Source organism: Uloborus diversus, chromosome 9 (genome assembly GCF_026930045.1).
Source record: "Uloborus diversus isolate 005 chromosome 9, Udiv.v.3.1, whole genome shotgun sequence".
Classification (NCBI taxonomy): Eukaryota; Metazoa; Arthropoda; class Arachnida; order Araneae; family Uloboridae; genus Uloborus; species Uloborus diversus.
Window position 1 is genome coordinate 146,485,937 of NC_072739.1, and position 19,650 is coordinate 146,505,586.

Below are 19,650 nucleotides of genomic sequence, written 5' to 3' on the forward strand. Positions count from 1 at the left end.
TGTACACAGAAATAGAAAAACAGGCAACATAAAATTCAAAAAAATGTCTTGATTAAGCTGGAATTCAGTAAAAAGGGATTTAAACTAAATGAGGTTCTACAGTAGTTTTGCACAACGAAATGAAATACTATAAAGTAAAATGCAAAAAAAAAAAATGTAGTAATTAAAAAACGAACAATAGATTTTATCACTCGAGAAGTAACTTTGCCTTAACTGTTGGTAATAATGAAAATTAAAAAATCTGAAACTTAAACATTCTTGGGTTTTTTCGTCTTTTATACTTTTCTTCATAAATCTCTGAATTTTAACTAGGTTTCCAGCTTTTTACCCGAAGATAATTTTTGCACTTTGTCCATATACTTATGCTACAATATGCTACAAGTACCCCACATTTTCCCTAAAAAAAGACAAAAAAAAAACACATTTCTTTTAAAAAAACCCAACTTTAGTTGGGTTTTTTGGGTTTTATTTAAAAAAAACCCAAAAAACCCTGGGTCCATGGGCTTTTTTAAAAAAAACCCGGGTTTTTGCCAACCCTGGTTTCTATGCCTTAATACAGTTTTCTAATTTTTTAGCTCTATATTCTCAAACAAAAACCTCTTGCTTGTCATAATTTTAAAATAATATACAATAATACATTGAATTATATAACAGTATAAAAAATCTTACTTCTTTGGCACTTATGAATTGGTTTGAGTTATCAGGACTTGAAACTTTTCCATTCATAGTTTTGTTTCTTTGTATTGCAATTCTTTTGACGAAATCAACAAGTTCTACAATTGTTTCTTGATTTGCTAGTTAAAAAAAATGGGTAAACAAATTTATATATATATATATATATATATATATATATATATATATATATATATATATATATATATATATATATATATATATATATATATATATATATATATATTAAATTGTAAATTAACATATAAAGTGTAAATTGCTGGTTTAGTTACTTTTATTTAAAAGAGAGAGAGGATGAACTGAAATTCGTAAGAAAGAAAATAGTGTAAAGATTTTGTGCTACGCACAGATTGTGCAACACATTTTTTATATTATTTCATCATAAATTATATTGTTACAAGTTCTGTAAATAGTAATTATTTTTATGATTAATTTGTTGTAATCTGCCTAAATTCGGCATTTGTTCCATTATTCTTCATCTAGAATTATTGCAGTAACTTAACCTGTAAATAGCTTTTTGTAATGTTCATAACAACCCCCCTACATTCAGCTGAAATATACGGTCCCCTCATTTCTGAATGATAAAATTTGTGAATGGAAAGAAATGAGAGTGATAGAACGGTGCAGGATTTTATGGAATATTTGTCTGGAATATATATTTCTTTCGATGTTTATAAATAGATGTGCTGCGTGATAAAAAGTCAGTCTTGACTGAGCCATTGTGCTGAGAGTGTATTAGCTCTGATTTGCGAAGCCCTTTTGCGCTGTATTTTTGCATATTTTGATGTAAATATGTGTGGGACCATTGAGTATACGGTGTACATCGATATTTCCCTAATTGCTATGGTTAATTTAGCAGTTGTTAACGATATTTCTTGCACATAGTTGTAAATAAATCTCCTGTGTATTCTCAAGAACTGTGTCGTCATTTAAAGAAAGTTTGAAGCTGCACGGAACTGGTAACAATATTTATTTTAAAACGTTTCATTCAGTGTGTTGTAGTAACATACTTGTAAAATTTACATACAATTTCAAAGACTTGATTTTTGAAAAGAAATATCTGCTCACCAATAACATCAAGATTATTAAATTGCACATTTGCAATTCTCAACACTTCAGTAAAGCCCTGCTCAGATGATGGACATTCTATCCAATTGAATTCAATAATAATAAGCGCATCAGAAACGAAATGATCTGTTTTTGGAACATGCAATGAAGACGACCACTTTGTAGATGTATTGACTAAAAGAAGAAAGAAAAATATGCATAAACATATGGGTGATTCTCCAAAATCCTAACAATATTATGTCCCAGTAGCCTAACACAAAAATTGTTTAACTCAGAAAATGTTTTCATTTTGTTAATAGTTAGAAATAACTTATTTGATGTTATTCTACTCTTTTTAAAACAATAACTCATTTAGTTTTTTCTACAAAAGTTTTTAAAAAACCAGAAAGTCACACTTTTTGCTTGTCCCCATCCGTTTTTCAAATGGACTTAAATTATTTAAAAATTTTATATCAACATTCCACAAATTCAATTTGTAATACAAAATTAAGCATGCTTAAAGGTGTGAAATAGCATTCTTTAAATAAATTAAATTATTTATCATCAAGGTACATCGTTTTAAAACTTTGTCCCCAGAAATCATGTCATTCTCCTGTCCTAGGAATGAGTTCAATTATTATAGATTAAAAAAAGGAATTTTTGATTTGCTGTGCAACAACACTGTTTTTTTTTTTTTTTTTTTTTTTTTGATTTTGTTAGATTCCTTGAGTATTAAGTTCATGTGATTTGTCTGACTAACTAAAATATATCTGTCTTACTAAAACTTTGATGTTCAAAAATGAGTATGTAACATTTTTTGCTGACATTCTCCTGGACAAAATTTCTGTGTTAAATAAAAGAAAAATAGTAATTCTACTTATAGTGTGTAGTTGCATTAAGAGGTTAGAATCAAAAAATAACATTAGTTAACTTAATAATAATCCTGGGCTTACACAACAGGCAAATCGTATGAAAAGTGTAATACTGCTGTTCTAAAACAAAGTCATACTTATCCTAAAAAAATCACTCTCCTAGCATTACTTCTCAAGCACTGGTAATGCATCCCATAGAATAGAAGGATTTGTTTCCAATACATTAGTTGGAAAATTAGACTGATTGAAAAAACAGAAAGTTAAATTTGGCAAACGATAAATAAAAAATGTATCAGTGGAATAATTCTATTCAATACTTTTTTGTTGTTGTTCAGACGATCCAAAAGAGATTTATTGGTTAGACATTTGTTTATCTAAATGTTGCTGGAATAGGTTAGTGAAGTTGCTATAAATTCCCTAGTTGCTTTAAAGTACAAGTAAAATATACGTTATTAATATTGCTGAGTCTCTTTTTGTTTTATGTTTGTATTTTCTGAACCATAAAACAATTCACAGGTAATGAGGAGGTAATTTTTCTTTTTGTTAATTTTATCATACTGTGTATGGCTAACTTAAAAAAAGTGTTAATGTAGCAATTGATTTTTTTTCGTTGAAATGAATGTCCATTCTTCGGAGTATAAGCTATTCAGAATGAATAATATGGAAAAACCTATGTGGGACTTGTACTCGAAGAAATGGAGGGTGCCTGTTAAGGGAGGTTTTACATTTTTTTTTTTTTTTTTTGTCATTTAATAACCATACTTTTTGATTTAGGCTTCAGTTATTTCTTTATTATTACAGTTACACTTTAGATAACCCATGAAGAAGTTCATTTTGTAACTCTCCTGATGCTGCTTGTCAGTCTCTTGCTGTATGAAAATTTGACCCTCTCTTTTGAAGGTGTAACATAGTTAAAGTGAGTTCCCTCTATTTTTTTTTCTTAATAAGTTCCTAACAAAGAGGAAGTATAATTTTTTTCAGAATTTTGTCAGCATTTTTATTTTTTTTAAAACGCGATTCGAAAATGTCAGATTTTTGGAGAATCAACCATAAGTATCAAATTCAAATTGTAATTATTAATTTTCAATTTAAAAATTGAATTAAGGTATTAAGTTAACAATTAAAAGCTCATACATATACATCAAGAAAGGAAATGAGGAAAAAATATGATTTTAATTATGATATAGCTCAGCAGTTTTTACAAAATGTGTACAAAATTTTCATTACAAATTTTTGAACAACAGCTTTGGATTTATCAATGTATAAAGCACATTGGTTTACTTTCTCCATTTAAATTTTACTTATCTGCACTTGTGCAATGATTTACTTTGAATTTTTCTATTCTCATTACAAATAATGCCCCCCCCCCACTCTCATTCCTAAAGCTTTTATCTAACAAAGGGGATGATACAAGTTGGGTCATGGAGGACACGACCCCTTAAACCATTGGCAATTCCATCCACGTTGTGTTTATTATTCATCACATTGTGTTAAAATAATTCGTGAACAAAATGTAAACAATTAAAGTAATTTTTTTAATTCATGAATTATTTTTAATGGTAAATATTTGAAATGCTACTTCTTTTTATTGCTTATGAAATTAATTAGTAACATTGACGCCCAATTAGTGCCTTTTTCTGTTCAATTTGGTGCTTTTTATTGACGTATATATTTAGTTTCAGAAAGTTTTCATATCCAAAACCCTATGTACTTCAGCATGACCCCCCCCCCCCCACCTAAAATGGTAGTCCCCTGATCTAACAAAGAAAATAAAAGAGCATTCTGTAATGAGCTAACGATAATTCCTGTTTAAAACTCGATTAGAAATTTTCAAAAATTTGCATGTACCTCTGAATACACTAAAAGACATAATGGCTGAACCTGAAATGGTTTTAAATGTTTCTTCTAGACAGCAGATAACAAAAAAAAAATATATATATATATATATATATAAAGACATGGTAGCTAATTTTGCTATTTTTCAAAAATGATAATATTAAAAATTATTATTCATTAAAACTACTAATAGTTCAGTCATTATAGTAAGTTCACCTCGGAATTCGAGATACCCAGCTGTAAGTCTGTAAATACTTGTATATTGACACCCTAAAAGTTGTCTCAAAACCTACATATGGTAGGGTGTACGCAACTATTAAATTTCAAGGTCAAAGGTCACAAAAAATTTTTTTTGTAAATATCTCATTTCCTATGGGTTTTTTGCTGTTTGTATTTATTATCAATATTGTAGAATACAAAATTCTCTACAAGTTTTGTTCAAAAAAATTTTTTATACGGTGAACCGTTTTCGAGTTAGAGGGCACAGAGCGCGCGATCACAGGATCACTTCAGGTCAACCGGTGCCTCCGGTCGAAAACGCGCCATATATAGTTGGTGAACTATCGATAAATCAATGATTATAAATATTTGTCAATTTTTATTAACTATTACATTATATATTACCATTTTTTTTCCTAACCTATCCACTTTTTATTCAGTATTAATTTACTTAACAACACTTACCTGCCCATGTATTTGCAGAATTGTTAATGAAAATATAGGAATTATTTTTGAATTTTAACCTAATTAATATTAATAACTTCTTACATGATGAAAAAAATCAAATAAATTATGAATTAATTTTTTTATTAAAAATTATCATTCAATACATTTATTTTTATTAAAAGTAAAAAAATGGAATAAAGAGTACAAAAACTACAATTTATAATTTTAATCATCTTCTTCCTCTTCATTGTCGTCTTACGGCTGCTGGTAAATTTCAAACTAGTCTTCATTATCGTCTTCAACGACATTTGTATCAAGTTCTTCCATGATTTCAGGGTCAAAAGTTCCATCTTCGTTAATGTCGCTCTGATATGGTAGAGCATGGAGACAAGCTTGCCCATCACATTGGCCACAAGCGAAAGAGCATTGCAAGCCCGCTTTCCTGTATCCGCATCGCGAACCACAACCACTCTTGCAGTTGCAGAAAATTGTATTTAGCAAATCTTCTGGAGCAGGTGGTAAAATTGTCATGATAGGCTCGTTTGTCAAAATCGTTTCACATTGCCCAACCCCATACCTGGGGTTCCAAATCATGCCCTAACCAAGTTTGAACTTGATAATATATACGTTTGAAATGTTGATGAGCAGCTGCACTTGTTGGTGGAATATTTGAAAGCTGCACAGGTTTATTAAGTTTTGTAGACTTGACGTAATGCATATAACGAAGATGATCGAGACTTTTCACAGATTTCGGAGCATTATAGACTGCCAATAAAGTTTGAGTACCACTCTCTAATAATCTCTGGACCGAACAATTTTCTTCCTCAAATGCTGCAGCTAATTCATCCAAATTTGTCAGTTTCTCAAAAACTTTTTTTAACTTCAACTTTTTTAAAATGATTTTTTTCCCTTTTTAAAAAGCGCAGAAGTTGTGTCACAGCCACTTAATGTGTGAAGAAATAAAATGTGTTTTGGAATGAGGATAATTATCAAAACTTTTAGTCGAGCATATCTCCGTTTTTACATTTAATTTCCCAACTTTTTTAAAGAAAATTTCTTGTTCGTAAGACAATGTACGCCCAATTAAAATGACAAGTAAATCAATATCTTGTCCTATTATAACTGCAGTTTTTTCAGACTTTGATTCTTCAATTGCAGTTTCAACAATAAGAACATCCACATCATCATTTAATGCATGAAGAAAATGATAAAATATAATATAATAGTTAATAAAAATTGACAAATATTTATAATCATTGATTTATCGATAGTTCATCAACTATATGTGGCGCGTTTTTGACCGGAGGCACCGGTTGACCTGAAGTGATCCTGTGACCGCGCGCTCTCCGCGCTCTATCTCAAAAACGATTCACCGTATGAAAAAAAAAATTTTTAACAAAATTTGTAGAGAATTTTGTATTCTACAATATTGATAATAAATACAAATAGCAAAAAACCCATAGAAAATAAGATATTTACAAAAAAGGGTAAAAGAACAATTTTTGTGATCTTTGACCTTGAAATTTAATAGTTGCGTACTCCCTACCATATGTAGGTTTTGAGACAACTTTTAGGATGTCAATATACAAGTATTTACAGACTTACGGCTGGGTATCTCGAATTCCGAGATTCTTACCTAATTTAAGCTTAAATGACTGGACTATAATTAAAATCTGTTTTATGTTGGTTGTGTCTAGACTGAACTTTAAATGTCACAACAGAATACAAATACTTTTAATAAAGTGCAAAATTATAATTTTCCTTGTTATTATTCTCTAGTTTAAGAAGCTTTTTTTTTTTACTAATCACCTGTAAATTTTCCAAATGGGTTATAAAGGTATTAAAAATATTCCTCATTAAAATGGCAAAAATATAATACACAAAATAAACAATAAAACTGCACCATGTGCATGAACAAACCTTTCTTGGCAGAATTTTGAAGAGTAGTTAAAGCTGCCGATAATATGGATGGAGGAGAAGGAATCGAAGAAACCATAAGTGGTGAACTAACGGGATTAGGGCTTGCAGGTGATGCTGGAGAATTAGGATCACTATCTCGTAAACTGCCACTAGTACTATCCATGCTGAATAGGAATTCAAGAAACTCATTATATAATGGCTTTTAGCTTTTAAATTCAAGTAAAATCGGTAAATAATTCAAGTATTTTAAGTATAAAACAAAAAGAACGTTAGAAACATTTTAAACCAACATTCAGCAAAGTTGTAAGCATATTCTGTACGAGTTAAGTACATCAATATGATATGATGGTTTAAAATCGATAATTAGAACTAACTTCAGTTTTATTTCACAAATGCTGGGTACATTGGCCATTCGGCCATAAAACCTCGGGCTCTCCAATATTTCTTGACAACACAATTAAAATTAGTTAGGGCAGAGGAGTCGTCCAGCTGAGCAGCGTTCATGACTTGTCCAGAGTTGCATAAAGTGCAGATCGGGGAATCCTTCAGATGAAAGCGGAACAAATAGGCATTGAGACAATTGTGTCCTGTTAAAAGTCTAAAAGCAGCCAAATGCATTTTAAAGTGAAATCACAAGAAGAGCGGCAGACGCTGTAGCAGATTTAGCGGTATTGAGGGTGCACCATGAAGAGGTCTGCTATGTTACACAGTTTTTGAGGAACATAAAATAACATGCAATATACCAGACAGCCCGGCAATCACATCCTGATCAGGATGTGACAACCTGGCTGTCTGGTATATTGCATGTAATTCTGGGGCTTTAGTCCTGGGTTAAGGGCGATATCTTACTGCTACATATTAAAATCATTTTTGCTTCATAATCAAGATACAATTTACTTTTAAAATTACAAAATAAATTAAATAGTGGATGAGATCCTACCTACTGGTTTTGAAGTCATGAAATTTTCATAACACTTTGCATTACCAAGGACTAAAATACATGCAAAAACAAAACAATAATGTTTTCTAAAAATGAATTAATTATTCAAATCTATATTACACATAAATAAAACGGATTTAGAATATATTCACAAATACACTGTGTTAAAAATGAACAACTATTTAGCATTCACTATAGGCATTCAAAACGTATTATAAAATGTATTTTTATCTGACTAATTTCTAACTAAAAAGTTTTGTTGGGGAAAAAAATACAAAAAATCAGATTTTACAATTTAGAGAAATTACAAATATAATTTTTAAAAAAATTGCCTTTTTTTCTTTATATAATGTATGAAATATGAGATTTTAAGGTAGTAATTATGAACAAAAGGCCAAAGGAATAACAAAGTAACATTAGAAAGCACATAATGTAACAGAAGGATTTTAAAATATTTAACAATAAAAGACTAATCCATATTACGTGGTTATTTATAGATCAACCTTTCATTTCATATATCAATACAAAGCCTTCTACAACTGAATTTAAAGTTAAATATTTTACAGTAGAGTGCACTCAGGGGTGCTTACCTATGGGAGTGGGGGGGGGGGTAATGCTCAGACTGCACAATCAAAATTTTTAGGAGGGGTGTTTTCAGGGGTTTTTTTCTTTTGAATCTCTCTCTCGATCGTGAGAAGAGGTTCTTCCTGGTGTTTGGGTGGTACGTCTTTGCTCTTGGGAGATGAGCACCAGGCCTGTCATTTCAAACTTTTCGGGGGGGGGGGGGGGGGCAAGCAATGCAGATTTTATCGGAAAACAACAAAGCCCACTCCCACTTAAGTGTAAACATTCTTTATAGCCAGGGGGTGATTGACTTCCTAAATGATGGGTCTGATGGGCATCCCTGAATACATTAATGTGTATCTGTGTTTAATGAGGAATGGCTCATTCAGATATGAACTGTCCAAAACACTTTGGATCCCCCCCCCCCCCAGCCAACCTCAACAATAACCACCAACTGATAATTTTTTTTATTGAAACCCAGTCTAAATATCTATAATCAAGTATCAATAGTTTGTGTGAGAAGGACTAAAAAAATCCTTGCCTTTTTAAAACAAGAAGGAGAATATTAGGTGTTTCAGTTTCGAATCATTGTGATTTTAAACTGTGCTGAAATGTAACAACTATAGAAATATCAGTTAAATTCTATCTTTCATTTAAAAAATCAGTAAAGGAATTTAGGGAGGGGGGAGTAACTTAGGATTTTTTTTCAAATTAATTAATTTTTATGCCCTAACACCTTCGATAGCTAATAATGTACTCTCTTTTACAGCCATTACAAAAATTAACAATCACATTGCATCTGGTAATGTTTTAAAGAAGTCCAAGTAACATAACTTTCATACTTCATTAGTCAATTAGAGTTCTACAGTTAACAAACTAGGTGAGATTCCTATTTTTCTGCTAGTTAATTTCAATTGTTGAATGTCTACTCTATTTTGTATTAAGGAATAAAAAATTTTTCTTTTTCTTAGAATTGCAAATAGAATAAGATTTAAAATAATTATTTTACTGTATGTTTGTTCTGTAATTCTAACTTTTAAGGCTTACCAGTCCACATGTAGTCAAAATATTTTAAAATTCTACAAACAATTACTTATGTAGAAACCATTGTTACATAATTATATATAAATAAATGGAGAATCAATTTAAAAAAAAATATAATTATATATAGTTGGCAGAAATTCTTTAAATTAATAAAATTCAAAAGTATTGGACATAATTAGCACTATCTTCCCGAGAATGACCTGGAAATGGAGTCTTCTGTTTCGTATAATGTTATAAACCTGTTGGAGCATACGTTTTTCAAAAAACTTTCTTCACATTTAACCATAATTCTGCAAAATTTGCAATAAATTCTATGGATGTTTTTTCTTTCAAAATGGGGCTTTATGGCAAGAAACAAAATATATTCTCATCTCAATTATCTAAATAGCCATGAAATCAGCTCTTAACATCTAAGAAACCAACAAGGATACTGAATTTAAAGTCAAAATTTTCTGATCAACCAACCATACCTTAAATGCTTGTGAGATGCCAAGAGAAGTTCAAAATCTGAGCCATATGTCTGCAGTGCATCAACTAATAATAAGCTATGAACACACAGGGTAAGAGAAGTGCTATGAGGATGTTTTGCATAAGTTGTCTTCACACCAGTAACCTGTAGCTCAGCAACACTTCGACCTGAATAAAAAAAAAATTAAGTACGCTTTTTCAAAAAAAATCCCATACACTATGCTGCGTCTAAAACTAGACAGGGATCCTAAATGTTTGTCTTTTTTAGTGGACTGCCAATTACTTTTGTAAGAATATGAATACTTTTGTGAAATTTGCAGTACATGAAAATGTGATTAACCAACTAACATAAAATAAATGATGTTGAGGAAATAATAGTCTCCTGTTCTTACTCCTAAAAAACTAACCTCTGTTCTAATCGACTTGGAACAAATTTTATCTTGTGCAAAAAAATTAGGATATCGATTGATGTATAACATCAATATATACTTGAATTTTTTCACCCTCTTTTTACAGATTTCAAGTGAAAAATTCAATTTCAATTGAAAAAAAACCCAAAAAATTGAAATTTGAAAAATGGCACTGAGGTGCACATCTCCAGCATTCTAAAGCATATTCATCATTTCAAGCATATTGCTACAAGCAAGCTCCTACAACATTGAAGTCTACTTGCACTCAAACAGACTGTAAGATATATAATAAGTTAAATTTGTTTGTAGTGTGGCTGAGTTATTCCTGTAATCAAATTCAACTGTGTATTATACATATTTAAAAATAGGTAGTTTGAGAATTTTTAACACATTTTTAAGAAACATGCAGATTTTAATTCCAAGATGAGGAATAGTTAAAGGTATTTTCGATTAACCAAAAATATCTGAATCATGATTGCTGTTTTTCGTGATTTTGAACATTTTACAAAACTTTGAAGTATACATACCTCGGCTTTGAACATCGAAAGACAACTGATCCACACAAAATTCCATGAGTAACAAAAGAGAACTCTCATTGCTTTCTTCGTTTGGGTCAGACATCTGCTTTGAAAAGCTGAATGATAAAACAAAAATGATCTAATCATCAGAACAGTAAATGCATCAAGATGATCAGAAATCAAAGCTAAGATTACATTTAAGAGTCATAATGAAAGATGCTTTGCATCTTTCTTTATCAATAAAAAATCACAATAGGTTATATTATATATACAGGGTGTTCCATTTTAACCTGCAAGACCTTTATTTTCGCAACCGTTAGTCCTAGACGTCTACTTCCAATTGCAAAAATGTTCAAAATCAGATGCAGAGTAAAGATATTGAAAGTTTGAAGCAAAAATAAAAATGAGTCAAAAAATACAAAATTTAACTTTTTATGCAGGCCCTAGGTCTTCTAATTAATATTTAGAGAAATAGGCTTTATTGAAAACTATTACTGACACAAAATCTTGACATTAATCTCCATTGAAAAATATTACTAACACAAAAAATTTGACATTCGTGCGACCAAAACACAAGGAGATATTCCAGTTCAAAGTTTTAAGGGACCATACAGAAGATGAGATTGGAATTTATCACCCTTTAAGAAGAATGACAGGCGTCAAAGTAAGAAAAACAAAGTAGTTATATTTTTCATTGCTATTCAAAAATAAATGCAAACGTTATGCCGTGATATGCAAAAACACACTATAAAACCTCAAACAATTTGAGAAACCACACTCTATGCACACATATAATTTTAAACATTTGTTAACCGCTATATTTCCCCCCAAAAAATGTTATTGACGGCGAGTGAAAAGTGGTGTAAGCCACAAAATGCTGCGTATCATATCTCAGTGAATATTGGTCGTACTAATTTCAAGCTTTTTGTGTTGGAATTATTTTTAAGTGGAGATCATTTCCCTAAATATAAGTAAGGGGACCTGGAGCGCTTCTAAAAAGTTTAATTTTGTATTTTTTGACTTATTTTTATTTTCACTTCAAACCTTCAATATTTTAACTCTGCATCTGATTTCGAACATTTTTGCAATTGGAAGTATGCATCTAGGACTAAGGGTTGCGAAAATAAAGGTCTTGCAGGTTAAAACAGAACACCCTGTATAGGTTATCTTATTTTGCTGCAGTTTTGTCAAAACTTATGCAATACATTTGTTAACAAAAAATTTGGACATGCAAAAGCCGACTCAGAAAATTTTGCAGAAAAGAAAATAATGGCCTACCTTATGACATTAACATTTCTAAGTCTGGTAAAATATTTTTAAGGCAAAACTTGAGCCATAATTTCTGTTTGAATATCTCTTTAAAATTTCTCTTAAATTGAAAAGAGAAAAGATCGAATCATGGGCGCCCATATGTAAAATTGTAAGGGGGGGTTCAGATGTTTTAAGCATGATTTTTCGATATTTTCCCCCATGAAAACCAATTTCAGGACAGATTACAGTCATTAAAATTAGACATTTTTAATCACTTATTCATTAATGGCTGGAGAGGAAATATTTTTACATTTTTGCAAAGAAAAAAATACTAAAAACAAAGAAGTTCTAATTTCTAAGGGGGGCTCAAGCCCCCCTTGCCCCCCCCCCATATGGGGACCTTTGTATCAAATGTTTCTGTAAATCCAAATTATTCATTGCAAATTAAAGAGGAAAAGGGCATTCATCCCCCCCCCCCTTTATAAATATTATCAATGTTATTTTTGCTTATTTTTCATTTCAGTTAATATTCAACTTTCGCAGTTCCTTTTTCACACTGTAATGAACCTTCGGAACTGTTGAGAGTAAAAGTCCCTCTGCATAGGTGCTGTAAAAGAAACAATAAAAAGATTGATATCACCACTTTCCCTGAAAGGAGGGGGATCTAGTCCTACAGTTCCTTTTTTAAATTGTATTGAACTTTCCCAACGGTTGATTAAACGTCACTGTGTATAGGTGCTATAAATAAAACAGTAAAAAGATTGATACTCCCATTTTCTAAGAAAATTTTAGAATCTTCCGTAAAGGAAAATCTTTCATAGAAAATCTTTGGGAAAGAGGGGGATCTGGGAAATTCTAGGACCAAGGAAATACAGCTATCCTGCCGTGAATTTTTGCCCCCCCCCCCCCCAATATACACAAAGACATAAAGCATAAAAACTACTTTTTAAAAACTTGCAATGAGCACTTAGCAATTATTGCTTTAAAATATCTTTGATATCATGCAAAACCTAAAAGTTGCACTGCTACCAAACATTTCAAACATGCAAATAAAATAAAAAACCAGAGAAGAGAATTTAAGTCCATTTTTCTGCTAAACTTGGGTTGCCATAGAAACTGGTAGATTATAACAAACTGTAACTGTTATATAATTCAGACAAGAAAGATCATTGTCACTGAGTTATAACAGTGAAAAGATTGAGATTAACATGGGGAAGATTGGGGATGTCAAACTTAAGTAACTTAGTACTGAAAAGTTGTGTGTGGTGAACTATAACCCTTCTTCCCCATGGCCCTTCAAATAAAGCCTATTACAAAGATTTAGAGTGCCTTTGTAGCAAGAAAAAGTGCTGTTTTCAGAACAACAAAATAGTTTTGTTATTGCAAGACAACATGTGAGCCTATTTTTCAGCAGCCCCAAACTCTAAAAATCATAGATTCAAAGGAAAAAGACAAGGTAACTATCTCCAACCTCATGATCCAAAGATTGTCTGGGACTCGCTGCTGTGTCTCATCAACTGCAAAAGTTAAAGACTTTCAAGGACTTTGATCAGAAATTAAGGACTTTTAAAGGTTCTTAATTTTAAACAAAAAAAAATAAGGGGTTTTTAAGAACCATGGGAACCGTGATTTCTGTTGTTTAATTTTCACTATTATCATTATTATCAATTAATAAGTATTTACTTAAAAAAGTTACTAAATTTCAATTACATTTTTTATATCTATCAAAAATTAAATATTAAATACTGTTATAACAGTTCAAATGATTTTCAATCTCAATTAAAAAGAGAATTCATGACGTCAAATATGAGTCTTACAAGTACAGCAAATAAGAATAAAAGTGCAGTATCAGTTTAAATGAGAATTTTAATATTTGATAAAACACTAAAAAATGAAAAGAAAAAAAAAGATCTAAAACTGTACCTTTTCCCTTTTATCAATTTTTCATTTGAATGATCACAAAATTCATCAGAACCTTTGTTTGAAGAAAATGCTGACATCTGCTCATTAGAACTTGATAGAATTGGAGAGTTAAAAACATCAACACATGTTTGCAATGCATTAACCTGCAAAATATCCACTGTGTTAAATTGCCATCTAATACCTTAAAAATTTAATAAAACTAATGATGCAATGTTATATCCTGCATGTTCTGAAGTAAATATAAAAAGATGAGATTTCATATAAAAAAGAATACATGTACCTTTTGTTCACTAATATGTACAATGAGTTTAGGTAGATTTCCAGTAATTGCAATGCATGGCCAATCAGGATCTTGGGTGTAAACCATACGTCTAAAGTTAAAATTATTGGTTTGTTAAAATTAAATTACCATTTTCAGTAATAGGGCCATTCCACGTAAAATGATCATTTTGTCCCGCACATGACGCCTCCTATATTTCAGAAAAAATAATACTTTAAAATATTAATGAACAATTGTTTTCTGCTTAATAAATTACAAACTTATGAGTGATATACTAAGCAAAAAATGTTATCATCACCTTATAAAATTATTACTTTTTAATGAAATATAGCGGATGCCTTTTTTGTGGAATGGCCCAATAGTAGTATACTGCTCAACATTGAGAATGCAACACCAAGAAGGAGTGTTCAGAAATTTATGCAAATTTTAGAGTAGATGTACATCACTGAGTTATGTAAATGATGTGAAATGCGCAGCTTTCCGATGCACGTGAAGTAAGATACAAGGGAAGGAACTTGCAGAATGGGCAATATTCATGTTGTTAGTTCTGACTGAAGAATTATCGAAGAAATTTTGTTTTTGTCTTGGAGGATATGTGTAACACGAGAGAATGCCAGGCCGACGTCAACAAAGGCACTTCCAGCAGATAGACGACTTTACGAGGGGTATGGTGATCAGAGTGAGAAAGGGAGGTTGGTCCATACATCAAATCGCAGCTGATACCCACATGGATGCGAGCACGGTGCATCGGCTGTGCCGAAAATGGTTGGAACAACGAAATGTGGCAAGATTGAGGGATGCAGGGGCAGCCAGAGTGACGTCAGAACGCGTGGATCGACGCATCCACCGACAAGTTGTAGCAGATCCACAAATTACTTGTTCCTCGATTTTGCAGAAGGTGCAAGATACCCCGAATGTTCCCATGTCAACTAGAACCATTTCCCGTCATTTGGTCGCACGCGGTCTGCAATCACGTGTCCGCTAAGAAGACTGCTATTGACCCCACAACATAGACAGCAACATTTAGTATGGTGCCGAACTAGAGCGACGTGGATGACAAAATGTCATGTTCTCAGATGAATCCCGCTTCTGTTTATCTAGTGATAGTCGCCGCATAAGTGCGTGGCATCGATGTGGAGACAGATCTAATCCGGCAGTAACTGTGGAATGTCTCACCGCACGACAATGTGGCATAATGGTTTGCAGCACAATTGCATACAATTCCATATCACCTCTAGTTCGTATTCAGGCCACTATGAAGGCCCAACAATACTTGGATAATGTGCTGCGGCCGGTGGCAATTGCTTACCTTCAAGGGTTACCTAATGCAATTCTTCAGCAGGATAACACCCAACCACACAGTGCTCACATCTGCCAACATGCTCTTCAAGGCACACAGATGTTTCCCTGGCCACCATACTCTCCTGACCTGTCAGCAATCGAACATGTGTGGGATGTGATTGGACGCTGTTTGCAGATTCTGTCCCTGCCTTGTTCAGAAGACGATTGTGGCTAATGGGCAAATGGTTGAAAGGGAATGGAGAGCCATCCTTCTGGACACCATCCGCACTTTTATTGACTCTATGTCCAGACGTGTTTCTTTGTGTATCGCTGTCCGCGGTGGTCCTACATCCTACTGAGCCGACGCCGATCTCGCTCTGTATTCTGCCTATCATTTTGAAATTAAGATCATTTATTATTCCTTGCTGTCTCTGTCTTTTTTTTTCAAATTTCATCACTTTCTGACCACTCTTTCTTTGGTGTTGCATTTTCAATGTCGAGCAGTGTATTTTAGCTTCCCTACACAGTCAAAAGTTTAGCATGGTGTGAAAACATGGCTATATTTGCTTACCTTTCAGTTTGTACAGTAATTGAAAACCTGTCAAGGATATGCATTGTGCTTGTTCCTCTCATTTGAGCAAACTTCCAATTATCCTTTAAACGGCTTACAAGAACTTGAATATTGCTCAACTCTAAGGTATACCTAGAATAACAGAAAAAAAAATACTAACCATATCAAAGAGCAATTACTCTTTCACAGACAGCTAAATTTGGCTCAAAATAGTAATTATCTTAAGCAGTGGCGTACCTAGTTTGGTGACACCTGGGGCAGTAATTTGTGATGTCGGCCTCCCCCCCCCCCCACAAACACACACAAAAAAAATTGTTCTATGTAAACATGAAAACATGTATTTCATGCAATTTTCAGAAACACATTTGTGTTATAACGAAATTTCAAGTAGGCTAACATACAAAAGACAAATAAAAACTATGAACGCATTTACTTTCCCTAAATGCAAATGTGCAGGTTGTCGAGAGGTCAAAAAAGTAAGGGGGTGTATGAAGTTGATGGCCCTTAATTATTTCAAACGTATTTCAAACACAAGGAGAGATAATGGGGTTCTGTTTTTTGGTACAAGAGGAAATCACTACTAGGTCTAAGTATTGACAATATGAACCTAATCCTGAGTATAATATTCACTCCATGATGTGGGACAGGAGAGGGGGGATGGGTGGTTCCCCCAGGAAAATTTTCAGATTTGCAGTCTTAAAATGCATTTTAGCTTCATATTTTCAAAAACTTGCAATTTCACTTGGATGTCACCCCCAAATGGGTGACACCGGGGGCAGACCGCTCCCCTTCGCCCCCTCCTGCAGTGATGCCACTGTCTTAAGCATGATATTTCTATCTATTCTTATTCTTTTCAAAATTTTAAATGCAAGCACTTACTGTAATATTTCATTAAAACAAGAAATAAAGACTTTAAAAATACACTAACCTTTCATAAATATGCTCTTTTAGAATCTGAGGATCATTTGGTTTTGAGATCATTTCCATTAATTTGTTATTCTGTTCTATTTGCTCTAAGAGTTCTTGAGGGGTGGAACAAGGTGTGATAAAGTCTTCTAAAATTAATATGAAAAATAACAAGTTAGGATTCAGAAGAATAATACTTATCAATAGACAAGCCCCTTTCTGATTTTAATAAATTTTTAATGATTTAAGAAATGAAAAGAACATTTCCTTAAACTGTTGAACATACTGTCATACCAAGAACTTCATATATACTCGATACTCAGCCTATTCGGCCATCGGGTTAACAGTTGTCCAGATAACCGGCGCACTATTGTTCTTCTAAACATTGCTAAGCATAAACTAAGTAGGTATTATCTATTTTAACTTTTTCTGTTGTCATCACTTTTGATGAAAAAATTTATTCATTAAAATGTAACTGCTATTATTTAATATACAGACAAACCTTGTTATTGTGACACCCAGATGTCACGTCACTTTTTCAGAGTTCCAAACTGATGGCATATTGTCTTAATATTAAGTGGCTCCACATTTCAGATAAATGTTTTATTGCGAAAATCAGAACTAGTTCTAAAGGTAAGGACTAGATGCCAGGAGTTTTATCTTTAGTGAAGAAATCTTCAATTGTTCTCTTGCTCACTGAAAACTATAGGAAACCCTTTTGTTTTCACTTTAAAAAATCAACTGCGAAGAAAGCATGACTGTTTAAGTTGTTATTCAAAAAGTAAGCAAACCTTTGGAAAGTACATTATAACACGATTTAACGATTGTCAAGGAATCAGAAAAATACATGAAGTAATTTTTTCTCATGATTTTAGCCTTGTCTGTCAATAATTCAAAATTACATTAGTTGAATGTAATTAATAACATCAAACTATTAATTAATTTAATAAGTCTAATTTTATAAAAAATATTGGCCAGTTAGGTATTTTGAAACCATTCTGGTTAAGATGTCACTCCGCAATGATGACACTTTGTAGACAGTCCCAAGGGAAAACAAGGTTCCACTGTATTTTTTTTTCTTATCTATTCAGCTTTTAACTTGATATAAAAAAACTGTGAATTTCATTTATAAATGTAAGTTCCTTATGCGTCCTTCACTTTTGGAGATGTATAATTTAGAGGTTACGGTATAAATATATTTACATAAAACTCTTACCATCATCATCCAAATCTTCAGAAACTGAACCACTTCTTGAAAACTCATCTTTTCTGGAATTGAAGAAGTGAACTTTTCCCAAATCTAAAACAACCTGTAATGCAAAACTGTTGTCACTAAAACTGATTTTGAACAAAAACATAAACTAGAAGATGATTTTTAACTTACGACAGAAGAATTTTTATCTAGGATATCTTCTGGAACAATAATCTGCGGTGCTGATATAGCCAATTCCACATTCCATCCTTTAGAATAAACCTAATTTTATATAAATGCACTCATTAGTATTTAACTCTCAATGAAAGAGCCATAGTTTGATAATTAATATTTCAAGGGGAAAAAAAATTAGAAAATTATGTTTTCAAAGAAAGATCAAGCATTGATGACTTTTTAAAGAAAAATCAGTTCTCTCCATAATATTTTGACATGCTTTATAAGAGAATGGACAAAGATTTTCTAAAGTCTACCAACTCTAAGGAAAGCTTATCCTCCAAACTGAATTCAGAAGGTATATTACTACTTATTTTAGGGAACAAGGTAAAGCACTACATTGGCGGTCGCCAACAAGCAACTATTTCATTGAAAAAGAATAAAGTTTGTGTTGCCAAACGTGTTGACAATGTGTTTCCTTATTTGTTAAAAATAATATCACAATTCCTGACAGCATCTGTCTCATTTAGCGGATCAGCCGATTCAACCTTGTCAACGCAATTCAATAAAAATATATCCCATGAAATTTTGCTTGTTGTTTTTGTAAAGTATCATAATTTTTTAATTTGTTGTTAATAATATTAATAACAAATACCTTATTTACTTTCTGTGCTGCCGCAGCATACGTAGTAGGGTCAAAAAGTTCCCGGAATAGTCGCTTACAGTCAAGTATTTGTTCGCTGGAAGGGAAATTTGTGTTTGGGAGGTTGGCATCACTGCTAGTGAAGGTCATATGAGGTTCAACAGGCAGATGTTGTTAGTCTCGTGCATGCGGTGTATTAATATTGTAGTCTCTGATTTCTCTTTCATCGAATTGTGTAATGTCGTCATTAGAGCAACGTGGCAATATTAAATTCTGTGTGTTGCTGGAGAAATCACCCTCAGAGACTCTTGAGATGCTGAGAAAAGCATACGGAAACTGCGATGAAGAAATCGGCAGTTTACGAGTGGCACAAGCGTTTCCTTGGCGGTCACACAACAATTGAAGATAATGTTCGAACTGGGCGGCCTTCCACTTCCAATATAGATGACAA

At 32.3% G+C, this 19,650-nt stretch overlaps 1 protein-coding gene across 1 annotated transcript in view; it reads right to left on the reverse strand.

Moving 5' to 3' along the window:
- LOC129230674 (intermembrane lipid transfer protein VPS13D-like) overlaps window positions 1-19,650 on the reverse strand; it is an 88,687-nt gene that overhangs the window by 31,532 nt on the left and 37,505 nt on the right. Inside the window, exons 16-26 of the mRNA XM_054865089.1 lie at window positions 18,575-18,664; window positions 18,407-18,500; window positions 17,213-17,339; window positions 16,285-16,416; window positions 14,433-14,523; window positions 14,153-14,295; window positions 10,988-11,094; window positions 10,053-10,218; window positions 7,035-7,198; window positions 1,762-1,935; window positions 681-794 (exon numbers count right to left, since the gene is read on the reverse strand). Of these exons, the coding sequence (XP_054721064.1) occupies window positions 681-794; window positions 1,762-1,935; window positions 7,035-7,198; window positions 10,053-10,218; window positions 10,988-11,094; window positions 14,153-14,295; window positions 14,433-14,523; window positions 16,285-16,416; window positions 17,213-17,339; window positions 18,407-18,500; window positions 18,575-18,664 (1,402 nt within the window). The remainder of the gene's footprint in view (window positions 1-680; window positions 795-1,761; window positions 1,936-7,034; window positions 7,199-10,052; window positions 10,219-10,987; window positions 11,095-14,152; window positions 14,296-14,432; window positions 14,524-16,284; window positions 16,417-17,212; window positions 17,340-18,406; window positions 18,501-18,574; window positions 18,665-19,650) is intronic.